General features: G+C 48.5%; 1 protein-coding gene across 3 annotated transcripts; it reads left to right on the plus strand.

Moving 5' to 3' along the window:
• The first annotated feature begins 9,096 nt into the window (after positions 1-9,096).
• On the plus strand, positions 9,097-13,724 carry FAM124B (family with sequence similarity 124 member B). 3 transcript variants are annotated; one of them, XM_018913340.3, is made up of 4 exons: positions 9,097-9,224; positions 9,486-9,595; positions 10,137-11,467; positions 12,867-13,724. In XM_018913340.3, the coding sequence occupies exons 3-4, from the start codon at positions 10,739-10,741 to the stop codon at positions 13,494-13,496; spliced, it is 1,359 nt and encodes a 452-aa protein (XP_018768885.3). In that variant the 5' UTR covers positions 9,097-9,224; positions 9,486-9,595; positions 10,137-10,738; the 3' UTR covers positions 13,497-13,724. The 3 variants fall into 3 exon arrangements, with proteins under 3 accessions (XP_018768885.3, XP_050833881.1, XP_050833882.1); XM_050977924.1 differs by having other exon boundaries at positions 10,142-11,467; XM_050977925.1 differs by lacking the exon at positions 9,097-9,224 and having other exon boundaries at positions 9,255-9,595; positions 10,142-11,467.
• The last annotated feature ends 9,597 nt before the right edge of the window (positions 13,725-23,321 follow it).

Below are 23,321 nucleotides of genomic sequence, written 5' to 3' on the forward strand. Positions count from 1 at the left end.
CTGTTGTACTCACTGCTGATGGTGGATTGTACAGGGCGATGTTTTTATTTCACTAAATGTGGACAAAATAAATTTAAAATAAATGGATTTAGTGTACACAAACAACTAATTCAAGTGTGTTAGAGTACAGGGTTGACAATCATTTGGAACTAAATACTGTCCCCTGGGTATGTACTGGGATTATATTTTGTTAATGAACATCATAGATGGAGGTGTAGCCCCAGGGCTTCCCATCATAAATGCATATTTCAGGAGATTAAAGTGAAGCCAGCGTGCACTATTTGTTTTTAAAAATGCATTTTAAACATGCAATAAAAAATTGTTACTGTAATGAAAATTTTAGTTCTTACCCTGAAACTTTTTTTCTTCTTGACAGTAGGCTGCAAAAATAGATTAAAAATAGCAGTTTGGTGGCATCATTCTTCTCACAGTTAGAAATTTTTGAGTGTGCATTGTACTGCAGTTTTTATTAAACCATATTTCTGACATTCCAATGCACATATTCTGTGCTTTCCCAGCCATAAGTATTTTTCTGCTTTAATTCAGAACAGTATTTATTTGTCTTGGATCACATTACTTTCACCCATAGATCTCGAAAATTTTGTTAGGATGGACTTTCCAACATGAAGAGCTAGAAATGAAGCAAAAAGAAAAGCTTGATTGTAGAGCATGTGCCAGAGCAGTTCTTGATGGGCTGTGCTAAACAAGTGCATGGTGCTGGTGCAACAGTCCAGTGTGACTGGAGGCTGTTTTTCACAATGTGTCCACAATTTTACCCCTCTCCAGCCTGTTAAGGTACAACTCCTGGCTGTTGTTCAAAAGTAGGATATTTCTTCTAAAGAGAGGGACTGGAATTAGCATGATATTTTAGCTTGACTATTTGGAAGATTTTTTTATGAAGCTTTAAGTTTACTGCACACCCCCAACACACCTACACACACACACACAGAGCAGTTTTTGAATCAGCAGGAGGTGGTGGCTGAAGAACTTTCTTGCCCTTATCCATCAGGAATTTATCCCCAAAAGAAATGAGCTGTGCCATTGGCCCTATTGAAAAGGTGTTAGCTGGCTGTTACTAAAACACCTCTGTCTCTGCACAGGGTATGCAAATCTTCAGTTGAGATGTCATTGTTTAGCCAGTACAACAGTACTAAACATAGGGAGCTGATCTGGGGGTTTGATTTTTGTTTAAAGTCAACAGAAACATCTTCCTCAAAATGTAAATCACTCTTCCATGCACCAACATGAAGGTTTTCTTTTATGTATAACTGACTCTTTATTAGCATCAGTGTTGTGATATTGTATGTTAATGTTTTCCCATGTGCTTTGCAGGGATGATTGGGTTCAAGTCCTTTTCCCTATGAAGTTTACAGAGATGTGAGTGTTGTGATTTGGGACAGGAGGTCTCTGTCCTGTGCATTGCCTCTGTACTTCTGTTGTACAGCAGCTGAAGTTTCCTACTTCTGGTGGCTTTTGGGAGGCTGAGGCTGAATGTTGTGTGAATGACTGTATAATTAGGTGTTGAAGAGTGTCTTTTTAAAAGCTGTGTGGGCAAGAGTGTTTGCCAGAAGAACAGCAGGTGGTGATGGCTGTCTTCAGTGAAAAATATTAAGAGTATAGTTTCCATTTTAATAGAATTTTGAAGATGCTATTCAGGAAGAGACTTCTGCTGAAGTCAGATTTCAAAAATATGCCCTTTACCATTGAACATGAGGTAGAGGATTGAAAAATGGAGAATGTGAAAGTTCCAGTAAGAGAACAAGACGTCACTAGGACTGTGCTTAAGGTGAGTTTGATGTTTACATGTTTGTATCTTAGTGGGATTTCATTTACAATATATAGTAAAATTCTGCTAAGCCTTATTTCAGTTGTCTCTTAATTTATACTTAAAGCTTCTTTGTAATTTTGTTAAAATTTCATTTGTAGGATTGTATGGATTACATGTGTGAGTGCAGTTATTTATAAGTTTGGTTTCTTTGCATTAATGTGCAGCTAAATGCAGTAACAAGACTTAATAAACTTGGAGTTTAATTCTTTGGAATTTTTAAAATTAAAAGTAGGGTTTGAGTTTTATAGCTGTTTGAAGATGTGTAGGCATGTATTTTCCTTGTGCATGAGTTTATTTAAAAGGATTTAGAGTATTCCTCATTTACCATCATAACAAAAATGATGATCCCATGGATCCCTGGTGCAGTTCTTGGTCTTTTCCCTGTTCACTACCTTTACAGCTTTGATTTACTCTTTATGTCCTCTGGAATTAATCCATACAATTTACCCACTGGCAATTCACAGAATAAATGAATGCCAAGCAGACCAAGTCTGTGATGTTAAACTACTCCTGAATGCAATGTCTTTCCTCTTTTCCAAAGAAAAACTTTGCTCTGTTGACCCTGAAGCTTCCAATGCAACACAATTTGTTCTAGGGGCTACTGCTTATTTAGAATCGGCCACTGGTGTCAGATTTACTTTCCCTCACCTTGTGAAAACAGAAGCTTTGCACTAAATATGCTGGATGGCTGAAGTATTTTCATTCACACGTACTGCAGTCAAATTGTGTAGTGCCTGATGGGTGGCACTTGCATATATATACATATCGTAATAGAGCCTTTCATAATGCAGAGTTGGGATAAGCTTGCACAGAGATGGGGTTCCAGTCTTTTCAGAAGTACCAAAAACTGGAACTACTTATGGCCTCTGCTTGTCCAAAACTGGCCAGAACCTCTGTAGCTCAATCAAACCCTTTGGCTCTGCTTTGTTCCTCATGGTGCTTAGGGGGAGCTGCACTCTGATCCTGAGCTCCCCTTTCCACGGAGCCCTTTAGAGCAAGGGTTGGTTTGACAGCCTGGAACTGGACTAAATAATGTGTACAGCTGGCATCATCTTGTGTGTGTCTGGGACAAAGCTGAATTTCTGTTGATACTCTCATTTTGATAGCTTGGGCAGTAATAACCAAGCTATCAAAATGTAATAACCATTGTGCTCAGTTTGAAGTGTGAGTTTACTGGTTCCTCAGTCCTCTGGAATGTTCATTTGAAAAGACTGTAAGATGCAGAACTTACATATCTAGCTGAAAGCTGGATAAAGATACAGAACAATAGTTCACCCTCTTTTCTGTCCTTCTGTGCAGGGAAGTGTTCATAGATTGTGCCCCCAAACTGCATTTAATATTCTGAATTTTTCAGCTGTGGTTGGTGTAACTGCATGGACATGGCTGGACCTCTTGTCCCAGGAGAGTCGTGTTGTGCTGGCATTAGTATGTGTCAACTGTATAAGCAGCTTCACTTCTGCTCTTTCCTTCCTTCCTTTCTTCTCCAAAACTGGAGCTTTCATGGGGTGTAAGTCCATGGGAGCTAATGCATGCAGTAGCTTTTAGGTGAACACAGAGCTTATGTGTAGGAAAAAAAGTAACATTTGAACATACAGCAGTGATGTTTTGCTAATCATTCTTTAAATGCAGTTTAAAAGTTAACTTTTATTCCAGGTACAACAGATGCAGAGGAGCCCTTGGATTTTAGAGCTACTCTCTTCCTCCTCTGTGAACACTGTGCTGCTGTGGTTCACTTCATTTGTGTGCTATGTCCTTCAAACCTGTCAGAGCAGTGATGTTTGGTCTGGCAGGAGCTGAAGCACAGGTGGGGGATGCTCAGGGCAGCAGAGGGAGGTGTGTTTGCCCCGAAGGCTGGTGCTGTCTTCGCTCCGGCTGCCCTGCGGGGAGGAAGGTGCATCTCGGGGGGAGCGACGGAGGGCTGGAGTAAAACGTGTTCCGAGGTAATGCCGAATGTCACGGGGCAGAGGGGTGCAAAAGGCAGGTTCAGTAACTTGTGCTCACCATGTGTAAGACGTTAACCTGTGCTGGGGGCCTGTCAGCACGCCATGTGTGTTACTGGGATGTGGGGTGTGCAGTACAGACCTGCTGTGAACATCCGGAGCTGTGTCCTGGGGCAGGGACCCCGCTGCCCGGTGCCTCACAGGGCTCCCCGGTGCGCCTTCTCACCCCCTGCTTTCCTTGACTGAAGCTCTGTTAAACACCCAGTAGCGTCTTCAACGAGCTGCTCCTGCAGTTTGTGTCTCATTGCACTCTTGGATGAAGCTGGGGATTGTGTTCCTCCAGGGATGCAAATTTCACCAAGAGGCAAGTAAAAATTCTGGTTCTAGGAAATGTGATTCAAATGCAGCTGTTGGTCTTTTTTGAACTGGAACCCAAGTGAGGGAGTAATGTCTGAAGTTACACCACTCTGCTCTTGTCTGATTGTTGTGATATAGAAGGATATCCACATGGAATAATATTCATTCTCAATCTGCTCAGGTAATAATGGCATCATAAAAGGATGAGCAACAGAAAAATGAGCTTTTAGGAATTGGTGAATAGCAGAAAAGAGTGAAAATACTATCACAAAGGACAGGAGATAGGCTCCAGGTTCTCAAATCACTCTTGCTTCTGTACTTTTCAGCATCTTTAGCTTCTTTGGCATCTTCTGCACTTCAGCTGCAGTAACAAGTGTGCTCTGAAAAATCCATGGATGTGATCTTGTTGCCCAGGGAGAATCATGCTTTCTGTCCAGGTGGGCTGTTAAGATCATGTTTAGTCTGGTGGTATTTTTAGCCTCTTGTTTTTAATCTTAGTTATTTACTTTTATTAGGTTAGTACTTGAAGGCTCAGTTTTGACCGCACTGTATTTATCCAATATGTGGAAAGAAAGCCACAGCATTAGTCCTTGCTTTAAGGAACTTAGATGTAAATATGATAATGTAAATGGCTCTGTTTTTACAATCTTTTAAATTAAGCCAAGTTTTTTTAAGGACAGCCCAGCTTTTTTAGGGAAATGCACACACTGGTAAGTGCACTCTGCCCCATTACACTCTAAGCCACTGAGGTTTAGGCTGGTGCTTCTGGTCTTTTCAAACACAATCTCTGACTTTTTTTTTTTTCACATTTTTTTACCTGCAAAGAAAATCTTGCAAATGTGGTGTGATCATACCTCACATCAGTATCTGCCTGGGTCTGCAGCCAGCCTGACAGTCTGCCTGCTCTCAGCAGCTGTTTGTGCTAAAGCAAGAACCAAGTTACTGCCTAGGAGGGAAAGGCCTGTTCCACCTCCCCAGTCCTGGGCAACTGCTGATCTGGACCAGCTGAAGACAGGACAAGGAAGTTGTCTGGAGGGCCCCATGCTCCTGTTTGCCTGAGTAAAACTGGAGGGAGAAAATGGGCATCCACTAGAAGGTGCAACTTCCAGCCCCTGTTTATGAATAGCATTCATTTTAGCAGTCCTGGTTTTGGGAGGAAACACTCACAATATGAAGTCCTGAAGCCCTTAGAGTGCTGCTGCATTAGAGCCTGGTGGTACCCTACAATGGCTTCTGAGTTCATGTGCAAATTTTCCTTTGCAAAGTTACCAGAACATGCCCAAATCCCAGTAATGCCTGAGCTTCCTAGACCTCAAGAGCCACTTGTGCTGATATTTGTTGGCTGTTTGGGTCTTGCTTCTTTTGAAATTTTGTTAAAGATGAGGCTAATAATCTCCTGCAGCTAGTCTGTCACAGCATTTGGTATCAACTTAATTATGCAAATCTGCAATTCCAGAATAATGTGGGATCCAGGCCAAGGCTCTCCTAATTAAAACTCTGGGTGTATTATTCTGTATCTCAGGAAGGCTGTCTTCAGGAATGGGAGTAATTAGAAGCCTCCACAGTGCGTGGGTCTGACTTGTTCCTTGAGCTGGAGCTTGTCCTGGCGGGCGAGGTCAGCACCTCCTGGGGACTCGCTCTTATTAGCACTCGGCAGGGAGCAGTCACACCCGGGCCCTGCTGGCCTTCCAAGAATTCTGCTGAGTGGCCTTCAACAATGCTAAATGTGAGCTGATTAAACAAACACTGGCCCTGCAAGTCTTGGCTTTGTTCAGATCTGCCTGTTTTCTTTTTCTGGAAGATTTTTAATTGAGGCGTAATGTATATAAAAATTGCTGGGTTAAACCTTTCAGAAACGAGTCTCTGGAGTTGGGCATGTGTAGCAGGATGACTTCCCCCTTGTCCCACTCTGACCTGTGGAAGTGTGACACTGGGAATGTGGCAGAGGGATCCTGAAGATGCCATCTTGGCTCAGTGCTAAATTCTGGCTCTTCAAAGTCAGGACACCACAGGAAAAGCTGAGAGAGTTGGGCTTGTTCAGTCTCAGGAAAACTGAGAGGGGATCAAATCAATGTCTATAAGGGACTGAAGGGAGGGTGTTGAGAGAATGGACCAGGCTCTGCTCCATGGTGTGAAGCAATAGGACAAAAGGCAATGGCAGAAACTGATGCCCAGGAAGTTGCACCTGAATGTGAGGAAGAACTTCACTGGATCAGGTTGCCCGGAAAGGATGTGGAGTCTCCCCTCACTGGAGATAGTCCAGAACCATCTGGACCCAAATCCTCTGACATGTGCTCTGGGATGATCCTGCCTGAGTAGGGAGGTTGGACACGATGGAGGTCCCATGGAAGTCCCTTCCAACCTGACCCCTCCTCTGATCTTTGTTACCAAATACTTGTTCCTGCTATAACCTCCAATTGGCTCGTTACATTTCGTGGGTCTTGGTTTGGGTGGAGTGTCTTGGGTTTTTAAAAAAATATTTTAGACAAACTGAAAACTGAGGGAAAATAGAACTGTCTGCAGGTGCCCTGTAGCTGGCTGAGGACACATAACCTGGTGAGAGTTGAGTATGGCAACCAGCCAAGGCCATGCAGTGCCTTTCTACAGCATATTTGTAACTACTAGGAAGCTCATCTCTGTGTCTCAGTGCTGCTTTCAGCCTTGCCCTTGCCCCAAAGTCTGCATCACCTGCTGACAGACCCTTGCTGGATCACTACTTTCTGCTAGCTGGCTAAAAAGAAGAAATAAGAATCGTTTGAGAAAGAAGTCTACTTAAATAAATGCAGTAGGTTAGATGGGGTTTTGGTCTTTTGGTCATTGGGTCTTTAGTTCCACCAAAGTGGTGATGGATTGGAGTCACAGGGGTTTGAAGCCAGGGAAAACCTCTGAAAAGGCTTTTGTATTCAAGTAAGGCCTTAATCTTGGTCTTTATCTCAGTACTGTGTATGCTGTATATAACTGTCATCTAGCAGGTTAATTTAGTAGTTTTGTCCTTGTTATAGGCAGAGCTTGAGATTGGTGTAAAACAAAAAGAGAAAGTTTTTAAAAGAAATTAGGACGCCTGAGTCATGTATTTAATGAGGCCTTCTCCCGAGATGCTTAGGTAATACACACTCAGTCTCTCTCCAGTTAATTACATTCTAATAATCTTTGTAAAGTACCATCCTTACAGATGTTGCTCTGAACTTATTAAATCCTGTGATGCATCATCAATTTTGGTGGTGTCAGCTGGAGCAAAGGGCTCTTTGCCCTTTGGAACATTGCAGAGGACTAGGCACAACTCAGGAATTGATTATGAAAATGACTGTTTAATTAAATTAATTAAAAACCTTTCCACTAGAATTTTAGACTTACAGCAGATAGTATTCTCTGAGGTTTCATACCATAAAGTGTTTATTAGTTGTTTATGTTTGGTCTTTAATTTGTGCAGGGCTTACCAGTGTATGCATTAGTGCCTGTTCATATTTGTCCTGCTCTTACAGCTGGAGTGCCCCAGCGGCTTCCTGTATGTTCTGATGTGTTACCAGTCACTGCTAGGAGGGAATGGGGCCCCAATTTTTTTGAGTCCCATATCAGAATTGTTCACCCCTCCTCCCCTCAGCAAAGCCACTTTTCACATACCACTGAACTGCTATTTTTCTAATCTCTTGAAGAAATCTTTCTTGGCACATTCAGGAGGTCACTGTGAAAAATGTGCTTTTCTGTTTGGCAGCCAGACTGGGAAGCTGGGGGAAGGGGAGGCAGAGAGGAAGGCAAGGACTCATTCCATTCAGGAATCAGAGTGAAACCAGCACTTTGCTTTTCTTAGATGACCCAGCAAAAGCCAGCACTGTTCTGGTGGCAGCCATCCCTCTGCCCCTGAGCCCAGCAGTGGATGAAGGCTCTTAGCTCAGCAGTCAGGGCCATTGCACCCAGGCTTTGTCCCAAGGCCTGGGGGCAGTGGATTGGACATGAAGGGAGGGCGTGAGGATACACTTGTCCAAGGCTGAGGAGCCTGGTGTGAGCCCTTCCCCAAGGATATTGAGTTTCAGAGCAAGTGGAAGAGCAACAGGAGGGTTCAGCTGGGTGGGGGGGCTGCCCTCCTCTGAGGGAGAGGGTCAGGCAAAGGCTGAGCTTCAGCTCCTCTCTTGCTCCTTGCAGGAGGGTTGGTGGGTTCTCCTGACCCAGAGCTGCTGGGGAGCTGAGAACCAGCCCTAAAACTGCTCTCCAGGCAGCTTCATAAGGTGGAGTTTCAGAGCTGAGATTGTTTCCCTGACTCACCCCAGCAAGCACAGAGGAAACACAGTGGAGGATTTAGGGTTTAGCCCTTTTTGTGAGTAAGGCTCAGGTTTTTGGCTGCTGTGGAAACAGGAGGGATGCTGCATACCTTCAGCAGCCTCTGTGGGAGGCACCTACCCATATGGAAAACAATTTGGCTCCCTCTGGCCACAGAAGGAGCTGGAGAGGGCCATGGTTTCTGCATCATTCCCTAACCAGCCCTTGCTCTCCACAGCTGCTCTGCAAGAATTCTCATCCCCAGTCCCCTGTCACCTTCACCCAGGAGCTGCAGCTGCCCACCAGATTTTATCCAGCAGACTGGAGCAGGGCTGGGGCTGAGAGCTGCCAAGGCAGCAGCGATGGCTCTGCACGAGGAGAGGCTGACCTTGCTCCCTCCTCAGTGCCCTGAGTGGGAGCAGTTTGCAGGGCAGGAGTGGGGGTCCTGCAGGCTCCCAGGGAGGGGGCAGTGGGGCTGTGGTGCAGCAGCAGCCCAAGGATTCTCACCTGGGGTGGGAATAGGGGACCCTGCTCATGGGAGCTGCTTCCAGCCACAACCCAGGGCCTGATGAATTCACTTAGTTTCAGTGTTTTCCTGTACAGGCAAATTCCCCTGATCTTCACAGGCAGGAAGGCAGATGACTGCCTGCCCCTGCCCTGTAGCAAGGAGTTGATGAATCATTTCCTTTTCCATATTTTAATGAAATTGTGTTGTTCAGAGCTCATCTATAGCATTTTAATGTTTTGAGCACTTGCACTCTTCACTCTCTTCCTGCAATTGTCTGAAGGCTGGATTTTGTTTTTGTCTCCCTCCCAACAGCAGTCACTTGCTCGAAGTGCTGCAGGTGGGTGCAAAATAATATTTTTTCTCATTTTCTAGACAGTCTTTTTAATTTTTATTGTACATAGGTGTCAGTGTAGCTTTTAAAGCACGAACATGAGTTTCTACCAGTGAGAGGGATCTCCCTAAAAGAAACCAAGGCACTGCTGCTTATACCTTTAGCCCTTGGAGATTTTACTTGTTGAATATAAAGTTAGGGTCATATTAAAAAAAGTAGTTCAGAATTTTGAATAACTGACTTATTAATGCTGGGATTTCTTAACAGTGAACCACTGCTTTGTGTGCTTGGCTGTTTGAGAGGGAAGTTGGGATGTCAGGAGAGAGAGACGTGCTGCCCTTAATTAGATGGAGCTGGACAGATCACCAGAGGCCCAGGTTTGATTTGAATACTGGCTACAGTGGGGGCAGCTCTGTATAGGAAGTGGGTTTGGCTTGACCTGTACTGTGCTGCTGCTGGGCTGGCAAGTAGGGAGATGAAGGGACAGTGTGATTTATTGTCCACACTAGAAGAGACCTGGAAAGCAGTGTATTTTCAGCACTCCTATTGTAGCTTATGCAGTAAGCTAAGTACCAGTATGTAAACACAAGGAGCAAGAAAAAAACCCTTGGACTTTGACTAAGGCTGCTGATTACATGGGTATCTCAGGAAAAAAAAATAAAGGAGGAAAAAGAAGAAAAGAGGGCACTGAGAATGGAAAGCCTGGTACCCAGCTTTTATGGGCTATGTACAATAACCCAGGACCTGGTTTCCAGTTAGGCAGCAAGTCACCTGTGTTGGGAAGGGTGTAACTATGAGTTGAGACTTTTTCCCAAAGCTCCTCTTTCCTGATTTATATCTGCCCTTATTGTTATCTGTTATATTCACATGGTTGGGTTTTCTCTTTTGTTATTTTCTTTTCCTTCCTTGTTTTCAAAGAACAGCTTATCTGTGTGCCCCAGAAGGGTGGGACTCACAGAGATCACAGGCTTTTTACAATGAGCCAAAGCCAGCCTGCTGACTACAAGGAAATTTGCTGAGGGTTTCAGCCATGAGTGCCACATGGGCTTTGCAAAAGGCAGTGACTGCACTGGTGGGACTCGGCTGGGTCCGGAGCGGCCACTTCCACTGCCGGGAGACAAGTGGGCATCGCCTCACCCTGGAAAATCGCTGCTGGTGTTGCAGTGCTGTGCAGCTCTGCCGTCCTGCATTGTGAACGGCAGGAGCAGGAGGATGCAGTGCTGTTATTGGACGCTTGGGTTGCAGGTACTCAGTGCCCAGAGCTCCTGAGCTGGGAGTGAGCCTTGAGCTGAGCTCCGCTGGGATGTGACCTGGACCGCTCGCTTAAAGCCTTGTCACTCTGCACCAGGCCCCTCTGGGGCACGCTGTGCTTACCCACGTGTTTCATCTGGTTACTGCAAAGCCTGTAGGAGTCCAAGCTCATTCTCTTCAAGGCTCAGAGTACACCCTTGTGTTCCCGAGGCAGAGTTAAAGGAAGGCACCAATTTGTCCGGTTTCATTTTTTGCCTGGAGTCTTTGCGATGGATGACGGAGCAGAGTCTCTGATGACTGTGCATCTCCTCACCGATTTGGGACGCTCATTCCCACTGCAGCAAACTCTGGATCGGCTTCTGGAGTGGCTCTGCCTGGACATTCGCCTTTTCCTGGTGTCCGAGCGAATTCCTCCGCTGAGATACTACGAGAGATACCGCAGGAGGAGCTGCGGCTTTCCTGGGATATCCATCCTCCTTTTTCTGCACGAGGACTGGGGAGAAGAACGGATCTTCCAGGTGCACGAGCAATTCCAGCGCCCTCCCTGGCGGTACCAGCGTGCCCAGTTTGCCAACGGGCAGAGCCCCCCCTGGGCCCCATCCCAGCAGGAATTCTATGGCCTGGAGGAGCAGCTGCCTGTGTGGGGCATCAGGCGGGTGCGCCGCGGCCCCGAAATCCTGCGCGTCACCCTCCACTGCAGCTTCGACAACTACGAGGATGCAGTGCGGCTCTACGAGCTGATCCTGCGGAAGGAGGGCACTCTGCAGAAGGGCACTCTGTGTGTCTTCGTGCTGCACTCCACCCCGCACGTGGCCGTGCAGCTGTGCCTGAAGCAGCTGCCCATCGGGGTGGCGGCTGAGCCCCCCGACGCGGCAGCCCTGCAGTTCAAGGTGCAGGAAATCGGGCAGCTGGTGCCCCTCCTGCCCAACCCCTGCGTGCCCATCAGCAGCACCAGGTGGCAAACACAGGACTATGAAGGAAATACAATTCTGCTCAAGGTGGGTCTGTGGTGCTGAGCTCTTTTATCTACTTGTTTTCAAGGAAAGCAGGACTGGTTGAAAATGGAAATTATGATTTTGTTTGTTCATGTTTTGTTTTGAATTTGTGAATACAGTAATCGGTGTCTGCCGGTGCTGTGATGCTGTTGATAAATAGAAGCACTGATCCTTGGGATGTTTTTATACAGTTAAATTAACATCATTACTGCTTGCCTGAAATGCAGATTATTGATGTTTTCTAGGGCACACTAGCTTAACATCTTCCCTCCTCTGCCTCAAAAAAATGACTGTAGCAGCCTAATCTTTTTCTGATAAGTCATTGCTGTGTAAATGTTTTTCAAAGCAAATTTTTGGCATCCAAAACCAGAAGTTTTGTAAGTGTAATGTTGATACAGCACTGCCTGCAATTAAGGTTGTGAGATCACAAGTGAGTTGCAGTTGGGCAAAAGTGACAAAGAGATGTGTACTAGGAAATTTCTGCCTTTTCTGTTGAGGCGTGCAGTCCAGAGGTTACATGAATACAAATTTAAAAAAAAAAAAAAAAAAAAGACAAAGTCTGTGCTGAGATCATATGTAGTGAGAATTACACATCTGAGTAGAATAGAAGTTTGGCACAGTGTGCTTTCTTTCCATTCTAATAACCCCTCCCACCTCTGGTTATTTTTCTTGTAATTTGGATTTTAAATTATTTGACCTGGCTTTTTCCTCCCAGAAGTCTTCTCTTAGAGGTAAAGTTAATTACTTGGTTCAGCCTATTTTTGTGCTGCTCTGAACACTAATCTTAGGGCAGCCCTTGCTGCCTCAATCAATATCAATTTAGAAACTGGTTTTCACCCTCTTGGAGTGATCAAGGCCCTGGGTATCTTCACATAGCTTTGAAGTTGGTCCTGTCTGGAGCAGGGGACTGGGCCAGGTGACCTCCAGAGATCCCTTCCTAAATTACCCTGTGGCTCTTCCTGCTGTACGTACAAGGTCTTTGAGATGACAGATGTACATGAATACACTGGCAGGAAAATTGGAAGCTTTTTTTGGGATGTGACCATGCTGCACTGTGCCCCTCACAAAGGAAGGTGCAATCCACTTGAACTTGAGGATGTATCTTGTGTCCAAGTTCCAGAGAGCAGGCTGACAGCCTAGTGCTTTACTCTGCAGCTCTTCAGCCCATACTGTAAATCTTTCTTTCGAGTACCTGCAATTTACCCCCTGCCCCGACCTCCTGCCATATTGCAAACTAAATCCCAGGCTCTGCTCGCAGACTCCACATGGAATTGTATCCACAACGTCCCCCAGGTGTGCTGACTCAGGCTGCAGGTGACCCCAGCACAGCCGGGCCTGGAGCGAGCATCATCCTTGGTCAGGCTAGAGGGGTGTGATAACCGGCTTCTCTCATTCTCAACAGGTTCAAAGCAGCTCCAGGACCCTCGAAACAAACATCGGGCTTTCCCAGCAGCATGACAATACAGGCAGTGGAAGAATCCCGCAGGACTGCGTGCCAGCCCCTCTCGCTGTAAAACAGGGTGATCCTGGGCGGAGGAGCCAGGAGGTCAGAGCTCCGAAGGGTAAAGCCAAATCTGCCCCAAGTGAAGCCCTCGCCTCGGAGCGGGCCGGCAGTGACCTCCCGAGGCCCCTGCGCTCTGCTCCCGGTGTCCCAGCCCCGCAGCCGTGCTGGGCAGCGCTGCTGTCGCTGCGCGGGCAGGCGGGCGCGGGGCTGCGGGCGGCTCCCGCCGACAGCCGCGGGCAGCGGGGAACGGAGACCGACGTGGACACCGGGCTGGCCGTGCGGAGCCCCGGCAGCGGCCGCTGCCCGCTGAGCCTGTTCCCCAGCGCCCTGCGGAGCAGCCTCCAGCCGCTGCCAGCCCCCGGGACCGGCACTGGGACCGGGACCGGCACTGCCCTGCCCGGCCCGGCGCTGCGAGCCCCGGCCCGGAGCGACAGAGCCGCGCACGGAGCCCCGGGCTGCCCCCCGCCAGCCCCGAGGTCCTGCCCGGCACGGCCTGCAGGGGACGAAGAGCAGGAATTCTATATATGACCGAAACCAAACGGGCCTGATGGACTCATGCTTGCCGAAGGACAGCGGAGCAGCAGTCACAGCACAACCAAAAGTCACAGCTTTTGGTTGTGCTGTGACTGCTGCTGCTGCTCAGGGTGTACCTCTGTCCTGTGACATCCCACTAGGGGTCACTGAGGCAGACACTGAATTTCCGTGGAGAGATGCTGAGGAGGCTGCAGGAAAAAAATAACACTGTATTTACAGAAAGCTGTTGTTTGGTTTGGTTTTTTAATGCACAATAGGTGAGGGATACGTTGTGTAATGAATGGGAATAAGCCATGTGACTCCTACAGCTGTTCTAAGATGCTAAAAAATAGACAGTGACATCTTCAGATGGGTTTTGAAGGTGCAGCTTGGCTGATCTGCCCAAGCAGCTGGATGTCCTCAGCTGTGGGGACTCACCATCCTTGCTAGGACATACTGGAACAAGCTCGTGGCATGGTCACAGTGGTCATGCTGGTTTTCCTTTGTTGGTATTTAAAATCTGTCAGTGTTATCAATTTTTTTGCAAGATTTGAAACATAAGAATATTCTTTTAAATACTTCTGAAGATAACTATTTCTATTGAGACCTTTTTCCCAGCTCAGCATAGTACATGCAAAAACCACACACTTGAAGAGAAGTGCCAGTAAAACCTGCTGCTGCCTATTCATGTGACACTTAAAATAAACACAGCAACAGGCCAGGCTTTGTTAAACCAGTGTGCAATTAGCTGGCAATCCTAGCTGGTTTTTAATTAACAGAAGACAAGAGAAGTTGAGAGTCTTGGAGGGAATTGCTAAATCCTCAAGAGTAAAAAGGACGGGAGAAATGAAATCATGATTCAGCATCAACAGATGCTGAAATAACTCCCATCTTGATCAGTTTTCTGTCTCAAGTGGGATTAAATAAATCTCAGCGGGAAAGAGATAGGAAGAAAATGAAGGAGGAGTGAAATTATACAGAGAAAAGCCACATCTGGGCATATTTGCCTTCCAAAGAGTACAGCAAAGAGGTATTTTCTCCCTTAAATATATCTGAATTCTAGAGGGGATATAGGGAAGTCCCTGCTCTGAGCCCTTCCAGCTGGTTCTGCCCTGCCAAGTAATGCTCATGAACCCTTCAATTTGGGCACCAAAACCTACAGAACAGGACCCTTCATTCAACAAACCTCCCCCAGGTTTTCACAAGCTCCACAAAAATTGTGGACTTTAATGAATCCTACTGTGATATGTTACATCCCCAAGGGTGATTATTTAATTTTTCCTGCAAACTCAGCAGAGCTTTTCAGAGCTGGAGAGAATGTCTGGTCAGTAGGGAACAGGCAAGAGGAGCTTGCAGGGGCTGGCTCCCCAGGCCTGCTGTGGGTGTGCCAGGGTGGGCTGGAGGCTCACGGGGACAGGAGGGGCTCAGAGCAGGGCAGTGCTCTCTAAACACGAGGTTGCAGACCTGCACTGGGCAGGCATGGGATAATCATGAACTTGGGAATCCAGGCAGAAGTGGGATTCCTGGGAGAAACAGCGTTAAAGAGATTTCATGGCCTTCTCTCTACTCTTTCATACCAAAGGTACTTGAGTGTGACTACTTAGCATAATCTTATTTTATCTAAAAGAAAGAGGCAGAAGGTCAGTATCTAGCCTGGGGGAAATACTTCATTTGGAGAAAAAAGGGACAAGTTTCACCTGCCTGCAACAGATCATGGAAAAGGGCCTCAAGTCAAAGGAAGATGGCTCTGAAAATACTGCCTTTAACAGTGTAAAATCTGTGTATTTTAAGCACAGGATATATCTAGTACAAATTCTGTGTTACACAGGCAGGTGTGCAGGGTGTGTTGGGTCAGAGGGCACATTTCTCCACAGACACATTCAGTAGTGGAAGGGAAAGATTCACATTTTCCTGACTGTTCAGATCTCTGCAGCCTCTCTTTTACACTTCTTCCTTGCACACTGTGCCATTTCTTTCAGGACATGGCCCGGGGACTCCTGTGACCCACAGGGTGACCCTGCTCCCAGAGGGGGCACATATACTGCCGTGTACCCACAGGGGATGATGATGAACAGGCCCACCTGAACTGAAAGGCTTTTCTCCTGGGTCCCTGGCACAGTCTGGGTGATGGAGGGAGGAAATCTGTCCTTGCAGGAGCAGGGTGTGTGCTGACAGAGCGAGCTGTGGGCTGGGCTCACGAGAAACAGGAGAACTTGCTCTGGGGTCACTTTAACACAACCTGAAGGGGTGAGTGCTGTTGCTTTTTGTTTGTTTAGCCCCTGGAAACAGCAACTGTGTCTTTTGTCTCCTCTGAAGCCAGCACAGTGGTATTTCTGAGGGGTGAGTTGCCCGGGAGGAGCGGGAGCACTCCCTGATGCCTGGATACGAGCACAAAGGTGTGGGGGCTCCCTTGCTCCCCACTCCTGGCATGGTGTGGGCAGGCAGGAGAGCCCTGCCGTGGTCAGTGAGAGCACAGGCTCGGCCCCTCCTGCTAAAAAGAAGCTGGCAGCCTTGATTCTTTCGGGGAAACAAACGCTGAAAGCCCTTTTTCCTGAATTCTGGGCCAAATTCAGCTCTCATGAGTGCCTCGGTAAATCCCGAGGCAGTTCTGTGAGCGCAGCCGAGCTTCCCAGATTTACACTGAGTCTGGGCTGGGGCTTTCCTTCTCTTCACCCGTGTTGGTGCCGTGCTCTGCACCCAGTACAAACAAACCTGGCAGCCCCTTGGCAGGGGAGAACGGATGTTTCAGAGCTCTCCTGTTTGTAAGGGGAGCAGGAACCAGAAACTGCCTCGTTTGCTGAAGGTGAGTGTGGCAGCTCCTGCCCCTGCCCGGCTGAGTGTAATCGGCACCCACCGGTCACCTGGGCAGGGCTGGAGCAGGGATGGCCACCTCCTCTACTGTCACCTCTTTCCAGATTATCGCTGTTATTGTTACTGGTGGTATTGCTGTTGTGATGATAGTTAGGTTGGTTGGGTTTCTGCTGTCGCCGTATGTCGCGGCTGCGCTGGGCGGGCTGCGGGGCCGGTCCTGCTGTCCCGGTCACAGCAGCTCCGCCTGCTGCCCGCACACAGCATCCTTCCCCCGCCCTGTGTCCCTCACTTGGGATGAGATCATTTATCATTCATTAGCTGCTCAAAATTTACCAGAGAATTGCTCTTGGAAAGGGACAGCGAACAGAAAAGATTTTGCTAAAATTTCTATGACAAAACGTGAGTTTAAACAAAACTCATTTTTTATCTGTCTTACAACAATTACCAATGGCTCAAACAGAAGATGTCATTCTAGAACTGACCCTATTCTTGATAAACAATGCACTATTTTTTCCATACTTCCATCTATATATGCCTCAACATAATTTGTCTAAGCAAACATTCAAAAGGGACAAGCAGCAGCTTTAAGCCTCTGTAAGTTTTTGTTATTTTTCAGAAATTTTTGGCATAAGTCACAGTTTTTTAGTCTTTTCCTTAGATTATTTTATAGGTTGGCATCATCACAATAATTTAGCCTTTTTAACTCTATAGCAATTACCTACTAAAACTCAGTTAACCTTTTGATTTGAAAAAGCCTTGGTCATCTTTTTATCACCCACACACATGGATATAACCTGATTAATCACATTAAAGATCAGAATATTTGGTCATCAGAGAAGATTTTATTTAAAGGACCAGGATAGGAATATTAAGGTCAGAAAGGCATTTCTCTGCCCTGCTCTCTGTGCAGTCTCTGCCCCTCCCCTCCTGCCCCGGGCGGTGCCCGGGGTGCCTCGGGTGGCTGATGCTGCTCCTGCGGGGGCACTGCCGGACAGAAGGACGGAGCTGCCAGAACCAGCCCCGCCCGGGGGATCTGCCTGCTCTCCTCTCTCCTCCCCAGGCTCTGCCTTTCTGCAGCAGCAGATCTCCCAGCCCAGCCGTGCTCCAGTGTGTCTGAGCTCCTTATGGAGCTTCACTCCCTGTCCCCACCCTTCCAGCAACCGGGGCTTTTAATCCTCACTGTCATTAACACGAAATTAACCGGATGGATTAGGAAGCAATAGAGGTACTAATAACAAAGAAAGCCCATTTCTCTCTCATTCATTAATTTTCTCTGACAGCAAGTAGTCAGTTAGGGAGATCTGTCATGTAAGTGACAGGGGGAAATAGAGTTCTTCTTGATGTGTTTTATTGTTTTTTGGCAGCCTCAGCCACTGATGCTGTGCAATGTCATGTGCAGTGGTCACTGCATCTGCTGTGTGTAAGAAGAGTTGATATAGTACTGACAAGCTTGCTATAAAAACGTTTTACTAAAAAATGCTATGAATTATCCCTTTCTATCAGTAGTTGAGCACTGAATGATCACTAGTTCAGATGTAATGGAGCAGAGCAGGGATGAGGTGAGGAGTGGGACCTTTGCTTTGGCAGGGCAGAGCAGGAGCAGATACAGAGTGTTCCAGTGTCTCTCTCTGTGCCTTACTTGCAAAGTGGATTATGAAGCTCAAAGGTCCTGAGGCTTTGCTTTTGTCTAATCAGGAACAGGAAACTTCTGCAGAAGCCAAAGTGAAGCCAAAGGAGAGGTCTGGGCTGTGAGAGGGGCACAGAGGGCCTGGGGTCTCCCTGTGGTGCCCTGTCTGTGTGGCACACATCCTTCTCTTCCCTCCAATCATTCATGTAGGTTGGCAGTCAGGAGAATTCTCTGCAGCCCCTTTTGCCCGTGGTGCTGCTGACACTGCTCAGGGGAGGAAGGCCACTGCAGCCTGGAGCTGCTGCCCATCCTTCCTGGCACTCCTGCACACAGACTCAGCCCTGCAGCAGCTCTGTGGGCCTGTGTGCTGAAGATGTGAGGTCTTGCTGCTGGATTGTGCTGAGCAAAGCTCCAAGCATCAGTCCTGCCAGTCTGGCAGACAGGCTGGGGTGGGACATGCAGGAGTGGAGCACACACATGTTAAGGCAGGGGGCTCAGCTGGGATGGAGCTGCCCAACTTGGGCACATTGCTGTTGGAGCTCTGCTTTGTCCCCTTCTCAGGACAGTGTTTTCCTGTTTGCCCGCACCTTTCTTTTGTCCTCAGGGAAATGAAAACTCATTTTTCCTTCAGTCTTCAGGGCCCTGCTATGGTAAGTGTGAAGGCACATCCCTGTCCCAGGGTGCTGCTTGCTCGTGGGCATCAGGGAGCATGGAGGAGGCCTTGGCAGCGGAAGCCTCCTGAGGATGGAGTGGGATGCACAGGATGGCCTGAGTGCCCCTTGGGAAGGAGCCTGGGGATGATGTGCTTCCATCTGGCCACGTGCCTGCTGGCTGGGGCTGTCCCACCCTGCAGGGGCTCGGGGCTGGAGGTGCTCTGCTGCTCTGTGACCCTGCACCATGGAGGGAAACCAAACGTGAGAGAACAAAAATGCCTTTTGCAAGAGCTGCCTGCCAGCTGCAGAATGTTCCTCAGGGGGATCGCTCTGTCAGGCCCCTCTTCTGCCACAGGAGGTGTGCCTGCAGCCTGGGCTTCAGCTGTGTCCTGAACTGTGCCCTTCTCAGTGTTAGCTGCTCCCCAGCAACTTTATGTTCAGGAAAAGTTGTTCCTTTGCAATGCAAATCCTAAACTGAACACCCCAAATACTTAGTGTCTCACTGAAGTGCCAGAGATGTTCCCCACCCCAAACCCCAGCAGCAGTAATACAGAATACAAAATACAGCAGATGTTACAGTAAGAGCCTCTTTCCTGTTCCCACTGGTCTTCTTTAGGTGCTGGGGATGCACCTGATCAACTAAAAATTCAATTATCCTGTTTTTAAAAGAGAAACAGGGATCACACCCAAGTTTGGGAGGGTATCTGGAGTGAGAAGCCAGTGTGCCAGGAAGCATTCAGAATGGATCTGTTGTCCCAGGCACTGCCAGGAGGCAGTTTTATCTTCCATGGAATTTCTCAACCTCCCCTTTCAGCAGACTCCTCCCAACAGCACAACTGCATTGCAGTTTGCTGGGCTGTGTTTCTGAGGTTTAATTCTCATTATTTGAGAGAGGTTTTGAGAGGTTTTCATCTCCCATTGCGCACTTGTATTAATATTCCAGTTCAGGATCCCAGTTTTGCTGCTGATTACAGGCAGGAGCAGATCCAATTCCTATTAGGGTGCATTTACATTCTTTAGGAGTCCCAAAAGCTTTCTTCTCCCCATCACCCTTCTTCAGGCACTGGCAGCCTGGCTATGCTGGGAGGTGATTAGGTTTGTAAATTTGTTCCTGCAGACACTCAGTGACACTGAGTTCATTTTCTCATCTCCCTCGTGCAGCTGAAGTTGTGACAGCCTCACTTCTTTAATTGGGATCATCTCCAGCAGCATCTCAGCCTCAGAAGAAGGCTCTCAGGGTGCAGACCTGCAAGGCAGGAGCTGCTGGGGCTGTTAGCTGCCACAGCTGGTGGAGATGGATCCTCCCTTCCCAAAACTGGGAGGGAGGATGTGAAATCCCCTGACAGCTGGCTGGAGGTGAAAGATGCTTGCTCTGAAGCAGCCTCCTGCCTGTTGGCCTCGCTGGGTTCCAGCACCTTGGTGGGGAGAAAGAGGAGAAAGCCCCTCCTTGTACTCCTGCCTTAGGGTTGGCTCACTGCTGCTCTCCTGGGAATGGTGTGAGAGATGGGGGCATGGTAAGGCATTGCAGCCCCCCAGCCCTTCTGACACTGTCCCTTGTGCCACCATGCTGGGAGCTGGCATTGCCCTGCTGTTGTCTTAGATAACTCGAGTTCTATCATCATCATAGTACAAGGATTTCATATTATCAGAGCTTCAGACCTTCTTGATACAGGCAGCTCCTCTACACACTGACTGTTCCAGGTCCTCACAGTAATCTGACTCTCCTCACTCCTTTTTCCTTACTCTTATATAGCACTAGTTCTTATTGATTGCAGTGTGGCCTGTTAAGATCAGGCCCACCTCCAATCTTCAGCAACTGACCCAGCTGCAACTCACTGGGGGACAAGATCACCCTCTACACCCTGCTGGCTGTGGTGCTGCCTGGGCAGAGGCTGCAGACGGGCTGGCATCAGCCCCAGGCTGGACCTGCCATGCTCGTGGCCCTCACTGGAGAGCCTGCTTGGGGAGCCAGGCCATCAGTCCCTGATCCTTGCTCAGCTTCCCTCTCCTCCTGGCAAGAGGTGACTGTGTGAGCAGTTCACTCACAGGTGTTGGGCAGGCACCTGAGCCATCCTGGCCCCTTGCTGCTTTTTGAATCTGAAGCTTTACCAGTGGATGGTTGGAGTGGGAGTGTGGTTTGTGGTTTTGCTTTTGCTTTACCAGAATTGGCTTAAAATGCCCCAGGGATTCTCAATTAAAACAATTTAAAAAAAAAATGAGATTATTCTAAAGGAACCTCCCAGGAGGGGAGAGGATTCTGAGTGTGCAGTGAGTACACAGGGAATGTATTTTGACCATTCCAGTGGCTGGAAGTTTTATTTCCACTCTGGCAGCAGAACTAAGCAAGCAGACCTTGGTTGTGTTCCTGTCCCTCCCTTATTTCTTGGCTGTGTAGACAGAAGTGTCCTCTCAGGATGCCCAGATGTGGTGGGAGCAGCAGCCCCAGCAGCTTCCTTTGGGTGCAGTGCTCTGGGAACTGGGAATGGTCACTGGGTGGGTGCACATAACTGGCATGAATGAATGGGTGTGGTGAAACCTTGGATGAAATGCAGCCCTTCATGGCACTGATATTCCACCTCCTGTGGCCTTCCTTGTCCCCTGGGCACAGTGCTTGTTGTGTGGCCTCCTGCCAGTCCAGCCAGCTCTTCAAGCTGTTGCTGCATTCCCCAGAGGTGGGAAGTTGGAAGGTGACTGATCAGGGTGCTCCTGCCACCACCAGCAGTGCCTTGGTGGGGCAGATGTGCAGTGACACTGTCTGGGCTCCACTGAGGGTCCCACTGGGTCCCCACTGGCCCTGGTGGGCTGCTTTGGCCACCAGCTGGTTCCACTGGCAGGTCCAGGGGTTTCACACTGAGGAGGGCACTGGGCTCCCAGCTCTGCACTCCAGCTCTCCAAAATCTGCAACCCTACAACCAAAATCTACAACTAAGACAGGCTGTGAGGTTTTCAGGCAGTCAGTGTGAGCTGGGACACCAGGGGAAGGGGTGGGATGGGAGCAGAGTTTCCCTGAGAATTTGACTGTGGTTTTTTCATCTTGTTTTAATTTGGAGCTACTGGGCTTTGTGGAGAGAACAGCTGATTGCAGAAATGCCTCACGCTGATGTTTACCAGATATTCTTTCTAGATGGGAAAGTCATTCTGTGTCATGAGAAATTTCACAAGTGTTAGCTTTTTTTGCAAGTTGGAGTAAAACCAGATTTCAGGAGGCTCAGATTTCTCACAAACTCTGAAGTGTGGCCATGCTGAGGTGCAGCTCTCTGACAGCCACTGGAGCTGCTCAGCCCGCTCACCTTGCAGCACCTGGCACAAAGTGTCACAGCAGACCAGACAAGTGCCACGGGAGGCCAAGCACTTTCTGGTAGGCAAGAGCAAATCTTTTACTTCTCTTAGCTGCTTGGACTCAGCAATTGCCTCAGTGGAGACTTCTGTTTTCCAGTCTCATTGTTCAGCCCTGGTAATAACCACTGTTGTGTTTACAAGTTCTAAGTGATGACAGGCCAGAAGCCTCCCCAGCATTTAATTCTTCCTGTGTCAGTGTGCTGGCTTTGCCTGCCTTCCTCAGCACCCAGGGCTTTCTGTCCCTGCCTCTGCCTGCCCTGGAGCTGAGCTGTGAACAAGCCCAGCCCTGGGCTGTCCCTGTGCCTCCCCACCCAGGGGATCCCTCAGCCCCTGCTCCCAGGCATCTCTTGCTCTAAGAGGTTGCATTGGTTTGTAGTTTGCTGGCATTGGTAGGGCAGGCACTGTGACATGGGCATCCTGAAGGACCCTCCTGCTCCAGCTGTGCCCTGTGTGCTGTTTGGCTCCTGGGTTAGTCTGGACAAAGGGAATTGCTGCCGAGGCAGAGGTGGCAGCAGGAGGTGTGTGGCTGTCCGAGGTGCAGTGCCTCGGCAGGCAGGCTCGGGTGGAGGGGCTGCCAGGAGCAGGGGTGCGGTGGGAGGACATGCCAGGGGCTGGAGCTGGTCCCTCCCCATGCAGCAGGGCAGGCTGGCCTTGAGGAAGGGCTGCTGCTGCTCCCTGTGGTGCTGCTGGCACAGCCCATCTCCTCTGACTCCCTCTGGGGGAGGGCAGCACACAAAGCCAGCAGCCAGTGTGACCCCAAGGCAGCACTCAGGGGCTGGGAGCAGAGAGCTCCTGGGACTGAGGTTTCAGAGTGGGAGCTGCCAGGTCAGGGGCTGAGGTCAGGCTGGCAGCCCCTGCAGCACCAGCCAGCCTGCTGGCACCAGCTGGGTCACTTCCACTCATGGGGCATGTAGAGAGCTGTGTTCAGAGAAAACCTGGAGCCTTTAGCCAAAAAAACAACAAGGAGGAGAGGAAGGAAGGAAGGAAAACCCATAAAACACTTTCTTCTAATGTCTTGCAGATACACAGCCCTTGCCCCACTGATCTGGCTGCTGGGTTTTATTTTCAGCTGTTTGATTAATGAGAGCATGTTCGGGAGCCTTCTGAAGTGTGGAGACCACTTCCATCCCCCTGGTGACTCAGACCATCCCTGGTGAGCCAGCAAGGTGGTGTTCCCATGGGCTGTGCTCCCCATGAAGGTGAGGGCTGCCTCAGCACTGCCTGGCAAAGTGCCCCTGGGACTTGCTGCAGCTGGACTGCACAAATTTATCATAAAAAACGGAGCAGGATGGGATTTTGGTCGAGGTTTGATTTGAACTTTCCTTGATTCTGATGTGGCTGTAAGATCTGATGGACTCCTGTATTTCCTGTGTTCTGCTGTGCTTCTATGGCAGAGCAATGACAAGCCTC

The sequence above is a fragment of the Serinus canaria genome, chromosome 9, assembly GCF_022539315.1.
Source record: "Serinus canaria isolate serCan28SL12 chromosome 9, serCan2020, whole genome shotgun sequence".
NCBI lineage: Eukaryota > Metazoa > Chordata > Aves > Passeriformes > Fringillidae > Serinus > Serinus canaria.